The 24415-nt window shown below is 38.0% G+C and overlaps 1 protein-coding gene across 6 annotated transcripts; it reads left to right on the forward strand.

The window, feature by feature from the left end:
• Positions 1-364: 364 nt before the first annotated feature.
• Positions 365-22769, forward strand: ptprc (protein tyrosine phosphatase receptor type C). 6 transcript variants are annotated; one of them, XM_023954267.2, is made up of 34 exons: positions 365-658; positions 799-957; positions 5869-5907; positions 6486-6509; positions 9052-9192; positions 9393-9566; positions 9742-9852; positions 10075-10095; positions 10280-10519; positions 10632-10856; positions 10941-11054; positions 11271-11390; positions 11493-11618; positions 11933-12082; positions 12971-13170; positions 13269-13329; positions 13462-13570; positions 13730-13767; positions 15716-15825; positions 16754-16844; positions 16960-17036; positions 17192-17228; positions 17312-17409; positions 17544-17669; positions 17808-17965; positions 18264-18399; positions 18702-18851; positions 19015-19105; positions 19192-19328; positions 19461-19595; positions 19664-19780; positions 19859-20016; positions 20413-20548; positions 21910-22769. In XM_023954267.2, exons 2-34 carry the CDS (start codon positions 894-896, stop codon positions 22225-22227), a joined length of 4032 nt encoding a protein of 1343 aa, XP_023810035.1. In that variant the 5' UTR covers positions 365-658; positions 799-893; the 3' UTR covers positions 22228-22769. The 6 variants fall into 6 exon arrangements, with proteins under 6 accessions (XP_023810035.1, XP_078802742.1, XP_023810034.1 ...); XM_023954266.2 differs by having other exon boundaries at positions 639-761; positions 851-957; XM_023954268.2 differs by lacking the exon at positions 9393-9566 and having other exon boundaries at positions 639-761; positions 851-957.
• The last annotated feature ends 1646 nt before the right edge of the window (positions 22770-24415 follow it).

The raw sequence follows: 24415 nt of genomic DNA on the forward strand, positions 1-24415 counted from the left end.
CCCGGTGTGCCAGCCTTCCTCCCCAGGGAGTTTTTTTTGCCTCTCTACTTCTACATAGATGAGTTATTTCTTGTACATGTAAGCAGAAGTAAAGCATTTTGGGATCTAATCTGGGGTGTCGTGATGTCAGTGACTTCGGACACATCGGACATTACTAATACATGGTTCTCAGTCTGAGCAGCAGCCAGGGGTCACATGTTTTCTCTTTTTGGAATGAGAGTTGAAACTAAAAAGAGGGAAGAAAGTTTAAGAAAGGAAAGTTTTCAGCTCTGCTGGCTCCATGTGAGCTCATGGACAAATGGCGGTGGTGTGCAGGGAGGAGTCAGTGACAAACAAGAGGAGTTCTAAGAAGTTTCACTACTGTATGTCGACTGAGAAGTGAGCCAGGAGGGCAGGCTTTAGTCTGAAGGCCTTGGGAGGATCTAGTGTCCATTTTCCTCTATTTAATTGTCTGTTCGCACAAAGTGAACTTCAAAATGGTCAAATTATGAACACATCTTCCAAAGCCGAGAGCCACTTTTCTTTCTTTTTCGATGACCGTGAGTTTTCACACTTTAGCAAAAGCATCTGAAGACCGAGAAAAGGCTTCCTGCTCTTGGTGGCGTAGCTAAACTCGAACTTCCTGTCATCAAGCTGTAGCTAGAGGCAGTCTCTTTTGGTATGTGTCATTACTCATGCTTGCTTGACTTGAAACCACAGGCGAGGTTCAGGGTTTGGGGAACAAGTCCAGGAAGCTGCAGCAGCAGATAAGGCAGACAAACGTATGTAGCTTGAAATAAGGTAACATTTTTGTTTCAGTTGAGAACGGGAACCACCACTTCAATCAAGCTGCCTTGTTGGTCCTTGATAGGGCTGTCCTCCAAAGGTGGCTGCACCCACCCTAACTCCTGACCATGGCAGGTGTCCTTGGTTTGAAGATCTTGCTCCTCTTGGGTGGGATCATCTCTTTGGTCAACTGTGAGTAACCATTTGAAATGATAACAGATAGGTTTTCTTTCTTAGGAGGGTGCAGCAAGGAAGAAGTGTATCCCAGTTTCTCATTGTCTCTGTCGGTTCAAAAAAAGTACAAAAAATGTGTTCGATTTTTTGCAAAACATTCAGAAGCTGATACCCACCACCCCCCCTTAAGTTTTTTTGAAGTTAGTTGTTGAGAGAGTGATTGTGTTTATCAGGAAAAAGTAAGTTATTTTCCATGTGTGAGATAGAGACGTAAATCTGTCAGCAGATGAACTCAGAGGTATCCTTTTTTTTGTGTGTGGAAAACATCACCCCACAAAATAAATTCATTTAAACCGAGGGCAGAATTGACAAGCTACAGTACATCAAGCCTTTGACTCGCGCCCTCGTTTGTGCTGCTTCACGTTCTCTTAACGTTTCCGAGCCACTCAATACGGCAGACGCGTGTGATGTGAGAAGCTGAAAAGTGACAGGTTTCTGAGCCCCCTTCAGCAAAAGAATAAACACTGGTGTTCAATCAAAGCCGACTCTTAATAAGAAGCTGCTCTTTAAAACGTGCTCCTTTATTTGCTACAAAGCGGAGGGAATTTTTGCAATCATGTTTCTGTTCTGCTTTAAAGTTGTGCATGTGTGCAATGGTATGAGTGTGTACTGTACATGTGGAGGTGTAGAGGATGGGGGGGGGGGTAGGAACGCGGTGGGGGGAGACGTCTGTCAAACATTAAAGAGAAAAAAATTTGGGGTGTGTCCCTGCAAGCTTTCCATTTCAACCCCAGCGACTTTGGAAGTTGTGTTAAGATATATGTGTGCGAGTGTGTGTTCGCTCCGAGTAGTTGTGCACCTCACCGCCTGCAGCATCGCTTGGAGTTCAGCTCCTGTTCGACACCTCAGACATTTCTTTTTTATTCAGCTAGTCTGCAGACATGAGTTAAAATAATTCCTTTACTCTTTTTATCGGTGGTCTTCAGTCAGGGTCAGTTTTTGTCGTTTTTGTAACACGTGTGAGGTGATTCACTGTTGTGTATCAACACACTAGCACACAGACACTTTCCCATTCATTTTGGATGTTCCTTTTCTTCTCAAAAGAGCCAGTGTTGTTTTTGATTTTCCGTTTAATGGAACTTTCCATTTTTTAGTTAACTTTGTAGACCAAAAAGGAAATAAATGGTCTATAATATCTGTTTTATGTTTTTTAAGCCCTCCCAATTTTTTTTTGTGGGGGGGGGGGTCTCACAAACCTTAAGGTCAAAGGTGAAAACCTTTGTGAGTGTCTTTAGGGTTTAATGTGCGCCCTGCTGCATCAGGTTGGAGTTTCAGCATCTTCTGTGTTCCACCCTCTTTGCCCTCACTTCCTGTTAGAAGAGTTTAGCAGCGTGGGCAGACAAACACTACACAACTCCATGACTTGAGAATTCGTGACAAACAAAGAGGAAGTGTCCTGAAATGAAGAAGTTGGGTCAGATTAGTTAAGTCTGAATAAATTAAGCTATGAGATGGGTTTGCCAGTCAGACAGAACTTCTGTTCTCATGTCAATGCAAAATGTAAAAGGACTAAGAAAACCGATGTGAAGACAGCCCCAGAGACACATCTCACAATGAGGTTGATGTGTTTTAAAGGTGGAATTTGTACATTAAGTGTCTGACTAGATTTTATCATTTTTTGTTGAAATACATATCAAACTTATTTGTTAGTTTTTTGGGAACTGCTGGTTAGCAAGGCTCCTGTACTCTTCTCACTGACTGGTTGAAGATGGGTGATGCAACTACATGAAAATCAACCTCCTTTGCATATTTTATTCATATATTTTTTTTGCTCTTGCTTTGGACTGATATTCACTGAGAACAGAGGCCAAAAGCAGCAGGAGAACCAGGCTGCTCTAACTGGACGCACTCGACCGGAGCCAGAAATTTTCCCTCATATAGCTCAAAAATATGGGGGGACTTCCATGGAGACCCTCCATATCAGTCAAAAAAAAAGTAACTGGCACCACCCTATATCGCTTTAGAAACATACTTTATTTGAACTGTCGGCCTCCTTGTTTTAACGTGGACGCTAACAGTTATGTTGGTTTGTTTTTTAATTCTACAATTCTCAACACTTTTGGGTAAGGGTTAGGGAAAACTGTATAATATCTGAGTCCGATCGATGATGTCAGGCGCCATCTTGTCTGCAGCCATGTCCCTCTCAACAGTAGGGCTGAGGGGGGGAAGCTGACGCAATATCTTTGAAGTGTCAGAAATGTCTGAGTTAGCATCATAAGCAAAGCCCCTGCTCACAGCAATGCTGTCACTCAGCTTCTTCTCAATCAAACTTCATTCTCAGTGGCTCTAACTTGACTTTTTCAGAATAGGAATGAACTTAAATTCTTTTTAGACTGAGAAATGGGGCTTTGCAGTTTTATTTCCTTGCTTGCATATCTAACAAGCTAACATTTGGGGTTAACTCTGTACCACATCAGGTTGTTAATATCACAGGGTCACACCTCTGCACATCGCATAGTGTGATGACATGTAGTCAAGACATGTGTGATGACTTGTTTTGTGTGTGTGTGTGTGTGACGTCTGCCTATAATACTTACTTCTTCCTATAATAGTCTGTAATGTTCAAAGGCTTGTTACTGCATAATTCCTCTTTCTTAACCCCAATCAAACAAAAAGATAAATGTGACTCGACCATTTCAACCTAATTTAATTAGATGATTTCAAACTCATTATTAATACATTTTTAATGTATTTTGTGTTTTAAGTATCACTTTTTGGTGGGATCATTGTGATCATTTAAAATCGAAGCATTAAAGCGAATGAGCTCAAGCATGACACTGAATAACTTTTTACCCTTTAGAATGCTGGAAGGAGCTAAAAAACATTGAGCGTTTTATTAATTTTAAAATTAAACAGCTAATAGTAGGACATGGGTTAAAATGAAAAAAACTGCACTGAATTGACCTTTTTAGGAAAACAGTTTTGATAGAGAAAAAATCAATTTAAATGAAAATTAGGGTAGATTGAATTAAAAGGCTGGGAAATCATGTTTAATGTAGTTCATTAAAATTTACATTTTAATTTTAATACAAATAACATAAACATGTGTAGATTGTATATCAGTTTTTTTTCCCTAAAAAATTAATGCTCAATTCATTGCATTACAAATTGAATCAATTTTTTTCAAAACCTAGACCTTTTCTATGAATTTCTTTTTTTTTAAATCCAGATTTTGCAAACATTTCAATTAAATTTCTTTCTGTTTCAGTCACTGTACTTCGTTTTACAACATGTTAATCCCACTTAATCTTGAAATGTTCATTTTTATAAATGTGTGTTTTCATATCTTTTAACAAACAACTTTGGTAAAATAAATAAATAAATAAAAATTAAGAAAATCAAAACATACATAAAGTCAAGACTAAATAAATTGGAGAGAATTTAAGCTTTTTCTGTAAAACTGACCACTTCTTCTGAGACATGTGAGAATATGAGTTGTGGCCATTTTATAATTAGTTCTGGTATGATTTAGCTGAATTCAGTCACATGCAGGTTTCAACTTCAACTTCAACTTTCGATAATTCCACCAATTTTATTTTTTTAATTACAATATTTTGGTCAATATTTTCTCTATTTATTTTTGTAACTTATTCCCAAAGGTGTTTTAATTCTCTTTTTTTCTCATTTTCTTAAATTCATTGATGGAGTACAAAGGTTCAAAGTTTGTGCTTTGATTTGATTGATTGAAGTCAATCAATCAAATCAAAGGTTCAAGGTTATGATGAGTGTTTGCTCTGTCAGTTTTTTTTATGCCATACATCCTTTTTATTCGTGAGTTTTTTTTTACCGCCTCTTTTTTGCTAAATGGAACATAAGAAACCAGTGGGATCAACATCCAAAATCCGTAATGAAAATGTGTTGTTTATTACCAAATAAAAATGTAATAGGTCTCTGTTTGGGGATCTAATAAAGCATTAGTCATGGGGCTTTATAGTGTGGACTCAAACCACTGGTCATGTTGCAATTTCTCTGTCTGTTTCATAAAGTATTATTTGCGAATTGAAATCTTTGTTAAGACCTCAAACTAATGTCTTTATTAGTAATACATTCTGAAAGGTGAAGGGGTTCTTCTTTGTTATAAATATTTGAGGTTTTATCAACTATTTCCAAATATGGTCTAGGTAACGGCGAAATAACAGACTTTGTTGAGAACTAACTAATTCTATAAAGCAGTTACTTCCCCATTCATTTCCCACTCAAAGTTCTTTCGTCCCTTTTATCTATATGATGTTTTTTTTTTATTGTAAAGTCGGTGAGGGGTCCAGCCATCAGTTTCTAGGAAACCAGCAGGGAGCACGTTCAGACATGGGGGCTTGAAAATATCATTGCAGAAAGCGTGCATTGCTGCTTAAAACTGTGAAACGAGAACACCCAAACCACATCCTGGCACAAAGAGTCTGGCTTCGTCCTGATCACCTCCATCTTCTTTTTGCTCAGCATCAATAATATCAATCTAAATAGTTGCTACAATTACTTTTTTATGTTGTTCCAAATTTTCTAATTCAGTTTTGTTCTTTTTTTTTTCAATGTGCCTAATTTATTTAAAAAAAAGAAGAAGAAAGACAGAAAATGGCGGCTGAGCTGAAAGCAGCTCTGTAAGTCTGTGTGGCTTCTTGTTCTGTACTGCAAGGCAGGAAGTAGTGGTTTGCTCTAAAATAGCAAGTGCTGCTCCTTGTCACACTGACTTAACAACCAGGTTTCAGACCCCTTCCTCATCCAGATAACTCAGCCGCTTCTTCCACTGCACCCCTTTTGCTGTCATGTCATAATTCAATTAATAACAAGCTTGAAGGACTGATAAAAGGAAATAATGAATTCCTGGCTCCATTCACCAATAACAATATACACTTTTTTGTCCTGTTTTTATAGGCGACGACCCTGTAGATAAACCCAAAGATGATCAATCAGGTGGGTGATCATTTCTACCTTCGAATCATGAGAATCACAACTTCACATTTCACTAAAATGATGACAGATGTTGACGTCTTAGATTTAGAAGAGAATGAACCATCTGAAAGAAATTAGCTTCAATTTGTACAAATCTGCAAACACGCTAGATTTGCTGTAGTTGTATTATATTTTCAGAATTGTCTATGAAAAGAGTTGCATAAGCTTGTCTATTGATTTTAGAATTTTTGGTTTTCACATAATTGTCTTTATATAAAATTGCATAAAATGAACTATTAGTTTTAAATGTGCAACAAAAGTGATTGAGGAAGAGAACTCTGTCGTTATGTTTCTAGATACAGTCTTGACTTGTTAACAAACTGAAAATCACCCTTTAATTTGATAAACTCGCTAAGACCAGGAGGCTTAAGAAATACTTCATTTTTCTTGAAATAAAGCAGTAATTAGACAAGAGTTATGGAAGAAATTCCAACAACTGTATTTTGTTTCTTTTCTCTTCTTTCTTGGAAGGATAAAAAGAAACAATGAATTCTTTGCTCCCTTAATGACTCACACCTTTTTTGTCTTTTGTTTTAAAGGTCCTATTGCAGGGAATCCTACAGGTGGGTGATCATTTCTACCTTTCACCCTAAGAATCATGAGAACAAAAGCTTCACATTTCACTAAAATGATCTCAGATCTTGACGTTTGCCTGATCTGTGAGAGAAAATCAACCATCTGAAAAAAAATTGCTTCAGTTTCAATATATAAATAAATATAAAAAATATTTAAAAAATTGCTGTTGTTGTTGTTTAGAATAACTAAACAAAAAGAGTTGGGTTGAGTTGAGTTGCTGGATGTTTATAATCATTACTGTCAGGTTTAGAAGTAATACAAATCTAGACGGGGCGGGGCCTGTCCACGCACACACGTTCAAATGTTATAAACAAACCTGTTGGCTCCAAAAATGTTCACATACACACATGTCAACATGTACATGATACAACTAATGCTCACACATGTATACTTATGCATTCAGACCAACACATGTAAAACATTTTATTCAGTCACCTGTGCTCCAGTGAGTGTTTATTATCTTCTAAAATGGATGATGGAATGTAAAAAGAAGGAGGAGAGTACCAAGTCATCCACCGCAGCAGCAGCGGCAGCCAGGACCCCCCAACACCTGCACGGTAGCAGATAGAGAACAACCACCCGCCAGGCGAACGCATCCACCACCCGGGCCAGGACCAGCAGGACCGCCATAAGGGGCCCCCAACGCCAGGGAGCAGGGAGGCATAAACGGACAGAGAGTGCAGCTCCAGCCAAACCAGAAGAGCAGCCCCCCCGACACGCAGGGAGGGCCCAACATGGGGCCCCGCCCTAGGAGAGCATCCCCACCCCCATACGACCACCCCACCACCACCAAGGAGTTCTGAGCCCCCCCCCACCTCACCCCAATCCCAGGAACGGGCCAGAACCCCCCAAGGGAGACCCGCCCCACACTCCAGGAAACCACCCACCCAGCCCATGGTTGGTCCAGGAGAGAGCGAGGCAGGGGCCGGTCACCCCTGCCCAGATGGAAGACTCCCAAAAGAGGTGGGGTCCACAAGGAGTGTTGTAAATATGGCCTTACCTGGCTTACCCACAGTTGGAATTTTGGAGAAGGCCGGCGCAAGAGGGCAAGGACCAGAACCTACACCACAGGGACACTACACACCTAGGCTCAGATGTGATGTGATCACCAGCTCCTGGTCTTACCTGAAAACTCAGGGATCCCTCTCCCTGGGTGGAGAGAGGGCCGCCGGGCCCAGGAAGCCAGCACCCAGGGAACACGGCCAGGGCCCGTGATGGAGTAGGGGACAGATGGCCCGAGGTCCCACCTTCCTTGTGAAATGTGTGTGTGTTTGTGAACGTGTGTGTGTGTGTGTGTATGTGTGTGTGTGTGTAGGAGTGTATATTTTGAGGGGTAAAGGGTAAAGGGCACTGAGAGGAAATCTCCTGATTACTCACAGTGATGTCCCATCACCCTCCCCAACAAGAGGCCCTAAATGTCTAAGGTGCAGTTAAAATTGGCGGGTAGGGCGCTGAGAGGACATTTGCTGCTTGCTGGCAGTGATGTCCAAACACCCTCCCCTACCAAGGGTCTTACATGTCTAAGGTGCAATTAAAACTGAGGGAGGGGGGCCCGTTTCCATACGACAACCATGGGAGGGGGACCACTGCCAAGTAGCTCCTCCCCCCAAGGTGCATCGCAGGCTGACCCCCCCCCCCCCCCCCCCAACCATTAGTGTTAAATGTGTGCAACAAAAGAGATTGAGGAATAGGAAGAGAATTCTGTCTTCATCATGTTCCTATACGCAGTGTTGACTAATGGCTGCTTTTTGAAGTGTTTGTTTTTGTTGTTTTTTCATTAAAGTAAAAATGACATTTTCATTTACAGCTTTATAAACTGACCAAGACCGGGAGCATATAAAATCCTTACATTTTCAGACAACAATAATTCTATATTTTATTTCATTTTTCTTCATGGATCCACTATGAAATAATGTATTGGAACAATAGTTTGTGTTCGTTTATTATTAATATTATGAATTCTAAAGGTATTCGTTTTAATGATTACCCTTTTAAGTAAACCAATAATAATCTGTCACATTTTTCTTAAAGTGCTTCAGTATTTTCAGTTAAATAAAATGAAAACACTTTTAATATTTGTATTTCCCTTCTGTCTTTAACATATGACGCATCTGAGTTAATTTTCTTGTTCATCTTGAAATTCTGATGATTTAGCTGTTTAAGTTACACTTAAACGTAAAGTTTCACCATACTTCTGTTTTTAATACTTATTTTACATTATAGCTGTGTGTTTCAATGTAAGGATGGTGGGTATTTCTATGCTATTGATAAGTTAATTGATTCAGTCCTGATTCCTTCCATACATTTTTTCATTGCAAAGCAAATGGATTTATCTGTCTTTCTTCTAATGAGTTTCCAATTATTTTCTTGTTACTTTTTATAAAATACATTTTAAAGGATTTTGAAATAAAAGGAAGAGTGGCTACATTTGTTTTACAGCAGTTGCAGAGGAAATCCTCCTTATTAAGAGCATTGTCTCAGGATGCATCTCTAGGATTTGTCTTGATTCTTGTGTTTTTTGAAATGCAGAGAATTCGATGACCCCCTCACCTCCACGCACTGAGGCAGCAGCTCCTGCCACAGTCTCCCCCTCTTTCACATCTTCACCCAAGTTGCAAGGGAACCCTTCAGATTCCTCTTTTCCTACAGCTAATTTAGCCACCATCTTTGGTAATGTATTCTTGTGCTGTCAGATGACATTTGGAGTAATGTAAGATGATTGCTGTAACTGAGGCATTGAGGATGATACCTCTTGAAGGTGAACTGACCAAATGACAGGATCACGTAATGGAAAACAACAGATAAATTAGTGTATGCCACATTTTTTGGTTTTGAAAACTAGTGTTGAAATATATTTATATATCTTTCAGTCTCCTCACCTCCACGCACCTCCAGTAAACCTCCAACTATAAAAACAAGTCCATCTAACTCCACCTTACCTCCACGCACTGAGGCAGCAACTACTGCCAAAACTAACACCACCACTGTCCTCACAGCTTCTGCCACCTTGCAAAGCCTCCTCTCGTATTCAGCCAGCACCTCTGGTAATGTATTTAGGTTTTGTCTGCAGCTCAGTGCTCCATTACCTGTGGGGGAAAAAATCCTTAACGTAGGCTGAGTATTGTATCTGCTAAGATGCTGCTAACTTTTGATACTTTAACTTTAACTTTTGATACTTTTACTTTAACCACAATTGACCTCCAGTTCTTCATCCTGCAGACACCTCAATCACAACCAAACCCACACTCAGGCCATCCTCTCAGTCTAACAGCACTCAGAACCAGACCTTACCTACAGTCACCCAGAACAGCATCACAACCACAGCCCCAGGTTGGAAACGTTTTCTTTTTTTAAGGGACAAGCCAGTGTCATGAAAAAGTACAAACCGTTGTTTTTGTAAAAGAAGCACAGAAGAAATGCACTCTGCTGTGTTGAAAACTATGAAGAGAATACATCTGACAATGGGATCAATAGAAAAGATGTATGTTTATTCTTGCCTAATCATTTAATAACATGTTCTTTCTTTTCATCAAATTTAAATGTGTCCCCCAGTGACTGCAGCACCCCCTGACTGTGAGTAGCACTTAAAATATGATCTTTTTTCTGTTCTTGCAAAACATTTACTTTGCTTCTCAATAGATACCATAAACATGTATATTTTGTTGGCAAGTCGAGTTTTTTATAAAAGTAGTTTAAATTTGTCTGGGGTTTTTTTGGAGTGAAGATGTCATAAAAACTTTGCTAACTTTCTGTGCAGGTTTCTACGACATCACACAGATCAAGTTTGGCCTCCAGATTCAGATGAATAATACCATGAATAACTACTCCATTTCTGTAACTGATCGAAACCATTCCAAAAGTCAGTCCTGCAATTCAAACACAACCTGTAACATCACGGGTCTAAAGCCCTGTACTGAATATACAGTCACTGTATTTGACCTTAATGGTAATAAAATCTGTAAGAATAATGAAAACAAAACTACCACACAAGCTGCTGGTGAGTACAAATACTTCCTATTGCTCTGCTGTGTATCTATACTTCTTTGAGTGCTTAAGACACATTGTATGTTACACAGAGAAACTATTCCTCCATCATTTTTGTGTTTTAGATGATAGGGACATTGAAGTCACCAAAGAAATCCCTGGATATGTTTGTTACCGAAGTAGTTGGAACATTAGCCCTTTCCTGTCAAGACAAGCCAGAAATGAGACTAAGATACATAATGGATCAATCTGTTTGGAACTGAATGATGACGACTTTTGCTCAGATTTCACTGTGGAGTTCAGCCGAAACAGCTGTAAAAACTTCAGCATCACCAAAAACATCACAATTGGTGTGTAAAAGAGATCTAATTTTATTTTGAAGTGATTTTATTCTATTTTAATTTCTTTTCTTGTCATCTATTTTTAAAATCTAGATTTCATAAATCGAGATCGGATAAATCAGACTGAAACCAAAACACTTCCTGCAAAGATTGAGGCAAAGTTACCTCCAAAGTGTAAAAACCTAACAGTTGAGTACACCTGTTCAGGTGAGTGGGCACTAAGCTGAGACTGTGACTGCAGAATTATTAGTAAAAGAGTTTGAAGAAGAAGAAATGTACTCATTGATCGTTAGTCTGAATTTATAGGTGGTGTTTTATTTTAGTCAAAGAGGTTTTGTTATCTCTCTGAATTATTTTTAAAATATTTGTTTTCTCTGAATGTGTCCAAGTTTAATTACAATGGAAACCCATTTGTTCCCATAGAAATAGGAAAAAATGAAAGCCATGTAAATCTGTCTGATCTGGAACCATACACTAACTACAGCTGCACTGGAAAGATCGATGCCTTCGAACTTCTAGCTGTCAACTTTAGTATTGACTGTGGTACGTGGACGTTTACTTTATCACAGTGGAATGAAAGCTTTTCTTCTTAAAGCCCAGAAACATCTGCTAGAGGATTTGCTGATATGAACTGTGTTCCAACAGGTTTTCAAATCAAGGGGGAAAGCACATCAAATAACGAATCCATTAGTATGAACTGGACATTTACTAATACGAGCTGTAAAATTCCTCCCATAAATCTTTCCTATAATTGTTCCTGCAAAAGAACCGGTAGGTGAAAAATGTTTTCAGTTGCACTTTTCTTAGCATTTCTGTTGCTTTTTAGACTTTTGGTTACAAGTCAAAGAAAGATATGAAAATAAAACTTTGAAATAAAGGCAAAATTTATAGCATTTTTTTAGAACAATATTTTTAGAAACTGTGATGTCATATTTGACGTGTTTTATTATTTCTGCAATCAAACAAAAGAAAAAAAGATTGACATAGATGTTTTCATATTTTAATTTGCATTGTTGCTAATGTTAAATGCCTTGGTTTTTTTTAATAAACTAGAATTAATCAATTTGATGTAAATTATGTTACAGAAGAAATTGATGAACGGGTTGTAAAGATTGAAAAATGTCAGATTGATCGACTGGTACCGTTTAGCAGTTATACTTGTGAAGTTCAACCAATGTACAATGGCAAGAAAGTTCCTGGACACTGGAGGGACACTGTAAAAACAAAGGCTGGAGGTAAATGAAGAATTTTATTACTAATTTGTTTAAACAACAGTTTGTTGTTTATTGGTTTGTTTTTGTTTTTTTAATATGAATAAAATGCCTAAAGTTGTTACCAATTTGATTAGTTGTGTTTTTCATATGATTAATGTGAATTAATAATTAATGCAGTTTGAGTTAACAAAATATTGTATTCAAAACAGAGAAAACAATAAAACTCAACAACAAATATGATAGAATTTATGGAATATGCTTTTCTTAAAAGTTGTTTTAATCAGATACAAAAATGATAATCATACCTTGATGTTGCACTAATTTAAGTATTTGATCAATTATAGCTACATTATAAACTAACTTTTATTCCTTTTTTATTTTCAACTGATTTTGAGCTATATCTAACGTTTTAATTTAATCTAAAAAAAACTGGTTCAGATGTGGGAAGAATGGAGGAACTTTGATGAAAAAATGTCTCCATTAAAATAATGAGAATACATGTCAATAAAGGTGTTGATTTATTCAGGAGGCGTCTTGAAGTTGAAGTCATGGCATCTGGACTTAAAATCTTCGATCTATATCAGACAGATGAAGCCGCTTGAATTTTTCAAGAAAGAAGATTTTAAGTCCAGATGCCATGACTTAGTTTTAAGACCATTTAAATAAATGTTTAGCAATTATTCTGTAATGACAAAACAGAATTTGAGTTTGAAAAATTATGATTTCACATTAATTATAATTAATTTCTGTACGCAAGTGCTGAATAGTGTTGTAATAACAAAACTGTGTTTTTTGTGGGTTATTTTACACATATATGTTTGTATCCAATGATTTATTTCTGTCAACATATATTCTTGAAGCTTCACTCTGAAGGGATTTTTCATGCTTCTGTTCTTCTTTTTCCAACAGTCCCGTCAAAAGTTAAAAATTTACACCTTAATGTTAAGGAGAATAACATCATTGAAGTCAAATGTGATGCGGGAGAACATTGGCGTGGACCACAGAAGAAGTTCAAAGCACGACTTAGTTCTGGAGAGAATAAACCACCCAGCCCAACGTGTACATTTACATTCAAAGATTTGAGTTACTCCACAACCTACAAAGTAGAGGTCAGTATGATTCTGCTTTTTATTTTTGCAAATTTTATTTGTGTGAAAGACCAATCATAGAGGGATTCCTAATCTGGAGACATTTTCTGTCTGTTTAGGTGACCGCCTACAATGGAGAGCATGAGAGCCCCGCTGAGACGGACACAATTGACACTTTTTGTATGTGCTTTCATCAACTACACTGTTGTATCTGTGTTCACTCACCCCATGCAGACTTATTTCTACTTCCTTTTTTATTTTTTATTTTTTTAAATAATTATTTTGCTTGTTTTGGTTTTTGTGTTTTTTCAGATAATGACAAAGCTGTTATTGGATTTCTGGTCTTCCTCATCATCGTCACTTCTGTCGCTCTTCTTCTGGTCGTCTACAAAATTTATGTTTTGAAACGGAAAAATTCACAGTCAGTATACCTTTGTGCAACATCCATTAATAATCCCTTCTTTCCTCTATTAAAACGAGGCTTTCACATTGACAGAGAAAAGATTCTTGACACAAATCACATAAATTCTGATTTAAACATTTCATCAATCTCCCTCTTTCCTACAAATCTCTTTTGCAGTGACATGGGTGAGAGCATGAGCCTGATTCCAACAGGAAGTAAGTGGATGAATGTTATTTCTCATCTCAATATACTTGCTTTCAAACTATTCATGTGCTGTTAGATCTTAGCAAATAATTTCACTTTGTCTCCCTTTTTGTGTCCATTTATTTTTAATAGTCAAACCAGTGAGTCACTTTTTATTTATGTACCATAATTTCCGGACTACAAGCCGCTACTTATTTCCTGCGCTCACAGCGCACATTCAGTGACGCAGCTAATTTACGGTTTAACTAGGCGGCCTACGTACTTTCAGACTCAAAGCATAATTTGAATACTCTATCCAACTCCACGCAATAAGCCATTAACTTTTCAACACACCTTTAAGCAGCCAAACAGCATGGACTTGACTTCAGGTCTTAGACACTTCAGTCATGATTCAACAAAAAGAAACACGCATGCCCGGCCGCATCCCAGAATCCTTTGGTGCCATTAGACCCAACGTGCACGTGATCGCCACTACAATATGATGCATCTTTCAAGTTAAAAGCAATCGTTAAAAGCAGCGTGAAAAAATCCACCATCACCAACTGGTTTGGAAAAGCCGGTCAGCTGCGTGATGGAGAGAATAGCGCATGCTCCGGAGTGAATTTACCTCAGAGTCACAGTGACACTACTCCATCTATTAGCAGCTCCGTAATATACGAGATGATCTTTTAAACGTACGTTTATTATTGTCATGTTATGGTTATTATGAAGTGCCTGTTCGCTCATCATTTTATTTTTAATCTGTGTGGTCAGTGCTTTTTTCTGGCAGAACGTACGGTTAGGTGAAGGCTAACATGCACTAACAACGTTTAGTCTGGATGAACATGAGTCGATGCGGGAAAAGCTGCAATCTGCAGCTTGGCTGCACGTAAATATGTGGGAATAACATCAGCCCTTATTTTGTAGGGATCCGACTGGAAACACAAATTGACGTGGTCGTTTTTAACGGTTTCTAAGGACTGAGCGTAATTTTGCATTGAAAAGCTCACAGCCTCTGTGTGAGCTGGAGACATGTTCTCCTGCTGCTCGTTCACATAGAGCTGCGGGGCCGATGGCAGTCTGATGGCTCCCACACGTAACAACGCATCCGGCCCTCATCCACAAAACGTTCAGTATTAAGTCCGATTGCTCTGAACAGACACGATTCGCTCGGTCCACCGGCGCAATGGGGACGAAGCGTTCTTCCCTGGAGCCGCCCTGGCAAGGGGTGTCGGAGAATACTGACCACTTTGCCTAATACATGCGGCTTGAACTCTTATGTGGCTTGTGTATGTGCAAAAGAAGTTGAAGACGTGAAAATGGGTGGGTGTGGCTTGTAATCGGTTGTGCTCTGTGACCCGGAAAGTACGGTAAGTTTTTTAAATGTAAATTCCCATAATATACTTAGGTAGTAAAATCCAAAATCTTATTAGTTATTGCTGAGAATGACCTGAAACAAAATAAACATTTAAAGTAAAAAAACATCTGAACACTTCCTGCAAAAAGGGTGTGGCATTGAGTTTTTTTCATCGGAGTAAAGAGAAGTTAGAAGAAGCTAACTTAAGCAGATTCCCTTTTAAGTTATGAGACCCGAGGTCTCCACATAAATAAAATGCATTTTTTATTTACATTTCCATTATACACGAGGATAATCATACACTCATTTATTTGCTGCATATGTCACACATTAAATTTGTTTAAAATGGTGAACATACAGAGTAAAATCTAACACAAATAGAATGATTTGATTATTTATTCATTGTTAATTTTGGTTAGATATAAGATGAGAGCAGAATCTGGGTATTATGGTGTTTATTTTTTTATTCAAAATCCATAAAACACAATTCATCCAAGCATAGAATTTAGAAAAAACCTGTTCAGCTGTTTAAAGTGGTATGGGTGACTCACCAATGTAATTCACTTAGAGGACAAGGTGTAAGATGGACCGTTTGTACTTAATCCGTTTCTTTACTGCATCAGGTGATGAAGAAAGCTTGCTGCCAGTCGATCCAATTGCCGCCGAGGTCCTGCTGGAAACCTACAAGAGGAAGCTTGCTGATGAGGGACGACTTTTCCTGGAAGAGTTTCAGGTACAAAATCTCTATTTTAATCAAATATTTAATTCTATGGTCAATGATGTGTTGTTTTTGTTTAGAAATCAGCTTTTTATTTAATACAGTTCAAAAACTAATCAAAAGTCACCTAAACATGACGGACATCTTCTAGCTGTGTTGTAGGCAGATGTAGGCCTTTATGTTACTTTTTTTTACCACTACAACCTCAAAATGTAGTTTTTGGTAGTGAAAAGACTGCAAAACATCAGAGTTTAGTGACCTACCTCAAAGAAATAGTGTTTTGGGAGTTTTTAACATGTTCTGGTGGCATTTTTGATGAATGGGAAGATGCCTAAAGACAATTTAGTTTAAAATTGCATTTCAGAGTTTTTTTTTTTATTCAAATCATTGGGAATAAGGAGCTGACAATAAAAATGCCGTTTGAAAAAGCTGTGACGTAGGTACTACAATCAGCAGGCCAAGAGCTCCCTGCCCCGCTCTATTCTGAGGGATCCACTAGTAGAAAAATAAATCTATGTATGTCTTTGTTTTCCTCATCTGAGCTGGCATCTGGCTCATAACTGTTCCAATATTGTTCACCATTTTTGTTGCACCTCTAATGTTAGGTTGGGGTTGTGAGGGGCTGTAAACTAGCAGGAGAACGTGTTAACAAACGGATGATGGGAAATGAGGGAAGGCTTACTCAATGCAGAGGCGAACTTCGGCGCCAACAGTCCCACCCACACCTCAAAGGCAAATTGCTGATGAACTCCTGCCGCTCTGCAGAAACTATGTCCTAGGAAATGACACCGTTTTTTTTTGTTTTGGCTAATATAATAATCATAATTAAAAGACCACCAGGAACGCTTTTGCAATAGATCAAAAGAGGATTCGAGTGGAATTAGAGAGTGAAATGTGTGTTTCATTTGTTTCTGTCTGATACATTATTTGTTTTTCCTCTCAGAGCATTCCAAGGATTTTCTCAAGATACACTGTAAAAGAAGCCAAAAAGAATTGCAATGCCCCCAAGAATCGCTATGTGGACATCCTTCCATGTAAGTGATCCACAAGAGATGGTTGTTAGAAACACAAACTATGGATTTTTGTGTTGAGTTGTGTAAAAATTGTTAACATCTCATTGGAGACCTTTTGTCTTATCTTCCACCAAAGACGATCATAACCGTGTTCATCTGAGCACAGGAAACGGAGAACCAGGATGTGACTATATCAACGCCAGCTTCATTGATGTATGTGAGCACCCTAACCTCTGTCTTTGAGACTGTTACAAACATGTCAACATAGTCACAAATCTGAATTCAAAACATGTTTTTTTTTACGTTTTAAAAATATTAATCTTTTATGTTGAAAAAAAGCAGAACATTGTTGTTCTTTTTTTTTGCAGGGGTACAAAGAACCGAAAAAGTACATTGCAGCTCAAGGTAAAGTCACATTTATTTATTTTTTACCCAGTAAATGTACTTGCATGTGTACATCTAAGATGCACGAGTGTTTATTGTTGCAGGACCAAAGGATGAAACAGTGTTGGACTTTTGGAGGATGGTTTGGGAGCAGCAGTCCTCCATCATTGTCATGGTGACACGCTGTGAGGAGGGAAACAGGGTAAAATCCTCACTTTACTTTTTTTGACATTAGTTAACTGGGTAATAATGAGGAACATACATTTTAAAATCAGAATCAAAAATTATATTTCTTTACTTTGTTTTCTTATTTCCCGTTGTGTGAATTTTCTGTAGATCAAATGTGCTCAGTACTGGCCCTCTCCAGACCGAGAGACTGAGATCTATGAGGAGTTTATTGTTAAACTCACCTCAGAAAAAGAATTTCCAGATTACACCATCCGCCATCTGTCCCTGACTAATGTGAGTCTGCACTGAAAACCATCAAAACACATGCTTTTGTAAAACCTTTAGCAAGCATGGTTGGTTTTAGTCTAAATAAGTGGTTTTATGTTGTCAGTCTTTGAGTATGAAACCTGTGTTTTCGTGTCTTGTATGCAGAAAAGAGAGAAGAACTCAGAGAGGGAAGTGACTCACATCCAGTTCATCAGCTGGCCAGATCATGGCGTCCCAGGAGAGCCGCAGCTCCTCCTGAAACTGAGACGGCGCGTCAATGCCTTCAAGAATTTGTTCAGTGGTCCCATTGTTGTTCACTGCAGGCATGTGAAACCCCTATACAATGGCTTACAGGGAAAATGTTCTTACTTAAGAGGATAACACTACTAAAGTGCAGCTTAAGTAGGAAAAAATTGACTCTTTCTTTCTTGCCATTGATCATTTAATAGTTTAAAACAAATAAAAAGCTTCTCAGTCCATCGCAGTTCCATAGAGACATGCACTTACACTCTTTATAAAGGCAATAAACTCCCAGGCCCAGTCCTGTGGGGCAACTTCTTCCTAAATGTAGTTTTGTGTTCAGATTGAATCAAACACTACTTCTCCTTGTAAACTGTGTAGTGCTGGAGTTGGCAGGACAGGTACGTACATCGGCATCGACGCCATGATGGAGGGTCTGGAGGCGGAAGGCAGAGTGGACATCTACGGTTATGTTGTCAGACTGCGCAGACAGAGATGTCTCATGGTTCAAGTTGAGGTAAAAAAAAAAAAACGTCTTGAAGATTACAGAGGGTTTGAAAAAGAAGGAAAGTTGTCCAGGCATAAGGATAAAAAGCTGAAAAAAGAAAATAAATTTGATACATTGTGTTGCCATTTTTAGTCAGACATTTTTGCCAATTTTTACCAACATTTTATGTATATTTTATGTTAGATGAAATTGAGAAGCTGTTTATCTGTCTACAGCATTAGAATGTGAAAACTAAAAGCATTTGAACAAAAGTTAAAAGTCTGGTTGAAAAAGAATGCTTTTCCCCATCTTGTGCGTGTGTCATGGTGTAGGCACAGTACATCCTGATCCACCAGGCCCTGCTGGAGCACAACCAGTTTGGAGAAACAGAGATCAGTCTGTCAGAGCTGCACAGCACACTGAGCACGCTCACACAAGGCGCCCCGGACTCTGAATCCACCTTAATGGAAGAGGAGTTTGAGGTACGTTCCCTTTTGTTTTCTAACAAGTCTGAAAAGTACATTATAAAAGGGGAAAGATTTCAGAAATATAAAAAAAAAACGTGTCTTAAATATTCTTTTATGATCAATTTTTATAGTTGTTGTACCCTTGTAGATGGTGAATAATGATTATTTTGTCCTTCAGAGACTTCCCTCCTTTAAAACCTGGAGGACATGCAACACAGGAGTCACGGAGGAAAACAAAGCAAAGAACCGCTGTGCATCTGTGATTCCATGTGAGCCTCGGCTGCACGCGTTCACACCCTCACATGTCTGCGATTCATTACACCTCCCTACTACCTGTCCACTCTCCCACCCTCAGACGACTACAACCGAGTGCTACTGAGGCTAGATGAAGGGCGGAGCCATGACAGCGCCCCTGACGATGATGAAGAGGAAGAGTCATCAGACGAAGAGGAAGATGATTCAGCTAAATACATCAATGCCTCTTACATGGATGTATGACAATGTCTTTGTATTCCTAAAAGTATCTTCTTTTTTTATTGAGCCCTTGTTTGATAAAAATGTAAACTCCAAAGAAATTCTCTTTTAGATTTAAATAAATGGACATGTTGTGTTTTTTGCACACAGGGCTACTGGGACCAAAACGCTTTCATCGTGGCACAGACCCCCCTCCCAGATACCGTGAATGACTTCTGGCAGATGATTTACCAGCAGAAAGTGCCAAACATTGTCATGCTTTCAGAGTGTGAAAAGGATGATAAGGTAGCTAAAGGAAAATACGCAATTAATAATCCCTGCAGTGATGACTAATGGTGAATTATTTGCGACAGGATTGTATGTACTGGGATGAAGACAAAAAGACTTTTGGATACTTTGAGGTGGAAGTTACAAACACAGAAACCTTTCCAGCCTTCATCTCTCGCACCATGAAAATTTACCACATTAAGGTAGCACAACTGAAAACTATTCTGTAAATGAGGGCATTTTAAATTCAATGAAAAGTGAACCATCACATCTGTCAACAGAAGGCGGAGACTCGGCAGGTGAATCATTTCCAGTTCCTGAAGTGGGAAAAAGAGCTTCCAGAGAAACCTCAAGACCTCACAGACATGATCAAGCACATTAGGAGCAACTGTGGCAATGGGAAATTACAAAAGGGCATGCCTGTTTTAGCCCACTGCAAGTAAGACACAGAGTTCTCTTAGTAAGGAAATCCTTGGTTCAAGTCCCAACTGCAGCTTGTCTGAGTGCTTTCTCCCCCCTCCATTCAATGATTAATCACGTGTTTTTGCTGCAATTGTATGTGATGATGGAATGAACAAGATTATTTTTGACTCACACACGTTTTTTTTTCTCCTGCCTAAAACAGAAAGTGTGTTGGAAAGAGTAGAGATAAACTAACGCTGGTGTTTGTTGTAAACACTTATCTACAGAAAAAAATAACTTTAAAGCTACGAAACAGGCTGTAAGACAATGAGTAACAGCAATTAGATCAGCAAGTGACTGAACGCATGTGTGAAAAACAATGCTCAAATGCTTCCTTTGTTTTGAATTTTCCTCTACATTTTTTCCTCCGCAGTGATGGCTCCACCCGTTCAGGGGTGTTCTGCGCTCTGTGGAACTTGCTTGATAATGCTGAGACTGAGAAGCTCGTAGATGTTTTCCAGGTGGTCAAAACTCTGCGTAAAGAGAGACAAAAAATGATCTCCAGCCTGGTAAGAGAACCCTTATGAAAGCATTCACGGTTTTTAACAGAATTAGAAAATTGTTTCTAATGTTTATTTCAGAAGGTAGAAACTAAAAGCAGGTTAATCCAGATAGATTGCTGGCATGCTATAGGTCTTTACTTAGATCAGGGGTCTGTTGCCTTTCGGCCTTTTGGCTCTGGAGCCACATGCAGCTCCTTTATCTCTCCCTTGTGATTTTTCAGCTTTGGAAAAAATGCTGACAATTAAAAAAAAAGAATGTATTTGTAGTTTTGGTTAATTTGTTTGTTTTGTCTTTCCTTTTTATATTCTAACAAGTCAGATAACTGAGAAATTATGGCAAAAAGGTTAAAATACTGTCTCAGTGGTATATCTTTAGAATAAACTTAAAGGTTATATTCTTACCTTCTGCTGCACAACAGTGTCTAGTTGCTGTTCGGATGCAAAGTTATTTTTAAAAGGTAGTAAAAGGAGATAAAGGATGAAGATGCTCTAAAATGATGACAGAAAATGCCACGTCTTACTTGGCCTTGCTGCAGCAGGAGGATCTTATTTGACACAGGGTGTATAATTTAAATAGAATGCCCTGCAGTCAAAAGTAAAAGAAGTTAAAATTGTTTCTACAGAAAGATATTACACTGTAATAATTCAACTATTTTAAATATTTGAAAACTATTTTTTTATGAATGGCTTAGTGGCCACAAAAACATAAATAAAGTGTATTTTTATGAACAGTAATGTAGGACTGTGGCTTTCGCTGGTTAAGAAAAAACTGGCCCCTTTTAGTGTTGAAGGTTGCAGACCCATGACTCAAATTGTAGTTGTGTAGTTTCTATCTAAAACAATGACAAAAATAAATAAAAGTAAGAATTTTCATGAAAAGACTGGCAAACAATGATGCATTTTGTAGTTTTTCAAAACATTGTTTTACAGGAATATTTTTAAGCAGTGATCCGATCAAAACTCAAAATAAGCAAACAAGAATAGTTTTTTCATGTTTGACTAAATATTTGCTTTATGTTAGTAGAAGGTCTGAGCTTATTAAACTACAAAATAGTGACTTAGATTACCAGCCAGAAGAAAAAAATTGGAAAGAAAATAAAAGTATTTTAATTTACTAAAAGATAATCAGAACTTTATATTGTGAAGTACAAAAATATTGCAAAATGTGCAATAAAGTTTATTTAAAAAATGTAAATAGTAAAGAAAAACAAAGACAAAAAAAAGAAACAAAAATTAAGCTTTGACCAAAATAAATAAATAAATAAATAAAATGTTTTAAATTCATGGATGGTTAAACAAGCAGGAATATGTGACTAAAAATAACGTTTTTCAGTTTTTCACAAAAAACATATCTATGTCTCATACAGGAACAGTACACGTTTCTGTATAGTGCTTTGGAGAGTACTTATCCCGTCCAGAACGGAGATGTGAAGCCAGTCCAGGCCGCTGGGGGCGCCAGCGTTCAGATCGTCAATGAAACCAAAGCGGAAAAGCAGCCCAGCGAAAAAGCTGAACGACCTGCCAGCACTACCAGTGATAACCAGCAGGTGGCAGCAGAAAGCAGCCCTGTGGAGGTTGAAGCAGTGAAGGAAGACAGAAAAGAGGAGCCTTCCAATGGTCCCACAGAGACAGCCCCCCCAGCGGAGGACAACAGTAACGGTCCCACTGTGAATGTGGAGGTCTAACGTGCATTTTTTTTTACTTTTTTTTGAGGAAAACACACTTGCTTTAAATTTATGCTTTCTTAAGTTCCTTCATGAATGTAAAAAAAAAAAAACATTGTAAAGCTTTCATAGTTTAACAGTTTGTTCATCTATTTTAATAGAATGTAAGTATGGATTTCATTTTAAAAGATGTAATCTCATATTTATGCAGTTTTCCAAAACAAAAATCTAAACATATATAAGTTATAAATAGTTTTTGAAAATACAAAGCTCAAATTTTATTTTTGTTTACCGAAAGGCTGTTGTCAAACTAGGGACCTTGGATTTATTTTACAGTTTAAAAAAATGTTCAAAACCTAACTTTCTGATACAGTACACAAGAGTGTTTCATATGCAAGTCTTATTTACTGCTGATTTGAGTTTTTCTAATGTTTTCCGGCTTACTTCTGTACACACATGCAACGGTCTGCATTTTTATATATCAGCTAAATCAAAATAATTGAGTTATGTACCACATTCATTATGCTCTTCTGTGTCTTTTCATTAAAAAGAAATACAACATGTGTTTATGTATACACATTAATTATTGTTTATCATATTTACCAGCCCCACCCAATCTGTCTGTATCATGGCAGCAAAAAGCTTTTATTTTTATTTTTTGTCTGCTTATACCTGCATATAAATATACCTGAAATGAAATTACAACCCAACTCAAAATTTCCTTACACAAAAGAAAAGGTTTTATGCAATATTTTAACGGGTCTGTAGCTCAAGACAGCAATCCATCCATCCATCCATCCATCCATTTGCTTCAACTCATCTGGGTCTTGCTCACAGGGCAGGTCTAACCAAAAGTGCCCAGATTTTTCCCTCTTCTCTGTCACATTCTGCAGCTCATCTGGAACCCTGAGGTGTTTCCAGGCCACCATTTTCACTTGTCATGTTTAGCCCTTGTGCTATCCTAGGCACTTTAACGTTGGGAGTTGGGTCATCTAGACCCACTGGACAGTGTACTGAACCTTTTTTCTTCAAAGATTTGTGATCACCACTGGTGTCCACGGATTACATGAAATCTTTCCACCTTTATCCACCTTTGTCATGGTAGGGAAAACACGTCAATGTAAGGGTGGGGTCATAGGATATCACAAGGGTTAGGGTCATGGGGCAACTTCAGTGGAAGGCAGGAAATACTATAGGCACCTCACCAAAATCACCACAGAGCGGAACCTTCACTCCTAAAAGGAAAAACTTGTAAATTTGAAATCAGCAGATTCCTCCACTTCGTAACATTCCTACAGTAATAGTGAGCTAATTTTTTTCAAAGAGCAATTCAGCAGTTTTTCTTCAGTTTGTTTAAATTCAAAATAAACATAAAATATCATAGTGTAAGAACATGTGTTTTTGTGATTTAAAAAAATCCACACAGGTTTTACCAGAAACAGTGATATTATGAAAATGAACGTACAAAGAGTTGTAGCTCAATAATCCCAGATTTTAAGATATTCTCTTGATGGTCGTTTCCTCCACCAGGGTGTTAAAGCACAGATTTCCACAGTAAACTGTTGAATGAAAGCTAGTGAAGAAGCAGCAGCAAATGATTTTACAAAGATCAGACTTCTTCAAACTTCACTTAAATAAAAACAGTTGTCCCCATAAATATGTAAAGAAAAAGACTTCAAAAGTAAATGATAAATGGCATACACTATTTTACCTGTTCATGTTTTTGGTGTTTGAAATATGTTCTTGTAGGATTTTTCTCATGATGGAGGACATACATAAAAGAATTTAGCTCACAACTGTATTTCTGAGAATTTTGTATTCAAATTATGGTGAAAAATGGTTTAAAACATGCTGTGACGCAGAAACTGAAATGGGTGGGCCAAAGTCTCCCTGCTCTGCTCCATTCTGATGCATCCACTTGCAGACAGTGCCTACTTTAACGTCATTGTCTTCCTTGTCTAAGCTGACTTCAGGCTCAAAACTGTACATCTGGATAGCTCCAATATTGCTCATCATTTTTTTTGTACTGCTAATGTTAACTTGGGGTTGTGAGTGGCAGGAAGTTAATAGGAAAGTGTATAAATAAAGGGTTGATGGGATATCAGTGGAAGCTTACTTCCACACTTACAGTCCCGCCCACAACTCAGAGGCAAATATAATGAAGTCCTGCTGCTGTGCAGAAACTATGTCCTAAAAAACAACACAGGTT

Source organism: Oryzias latipes, chromosome 4 (assembly GCF_053564925.1).
Source record: "Oryzias latipes strain Hd-rR chromosome 4, Olatipes_Hd-rR_3.1".
Taxonomy (NCBI): Eukaryota; Metazoa; Chordata; class Actinopteri; order Beloniformes; family Adrianichthyidae; genus Oryzias; species Oryzias latipes.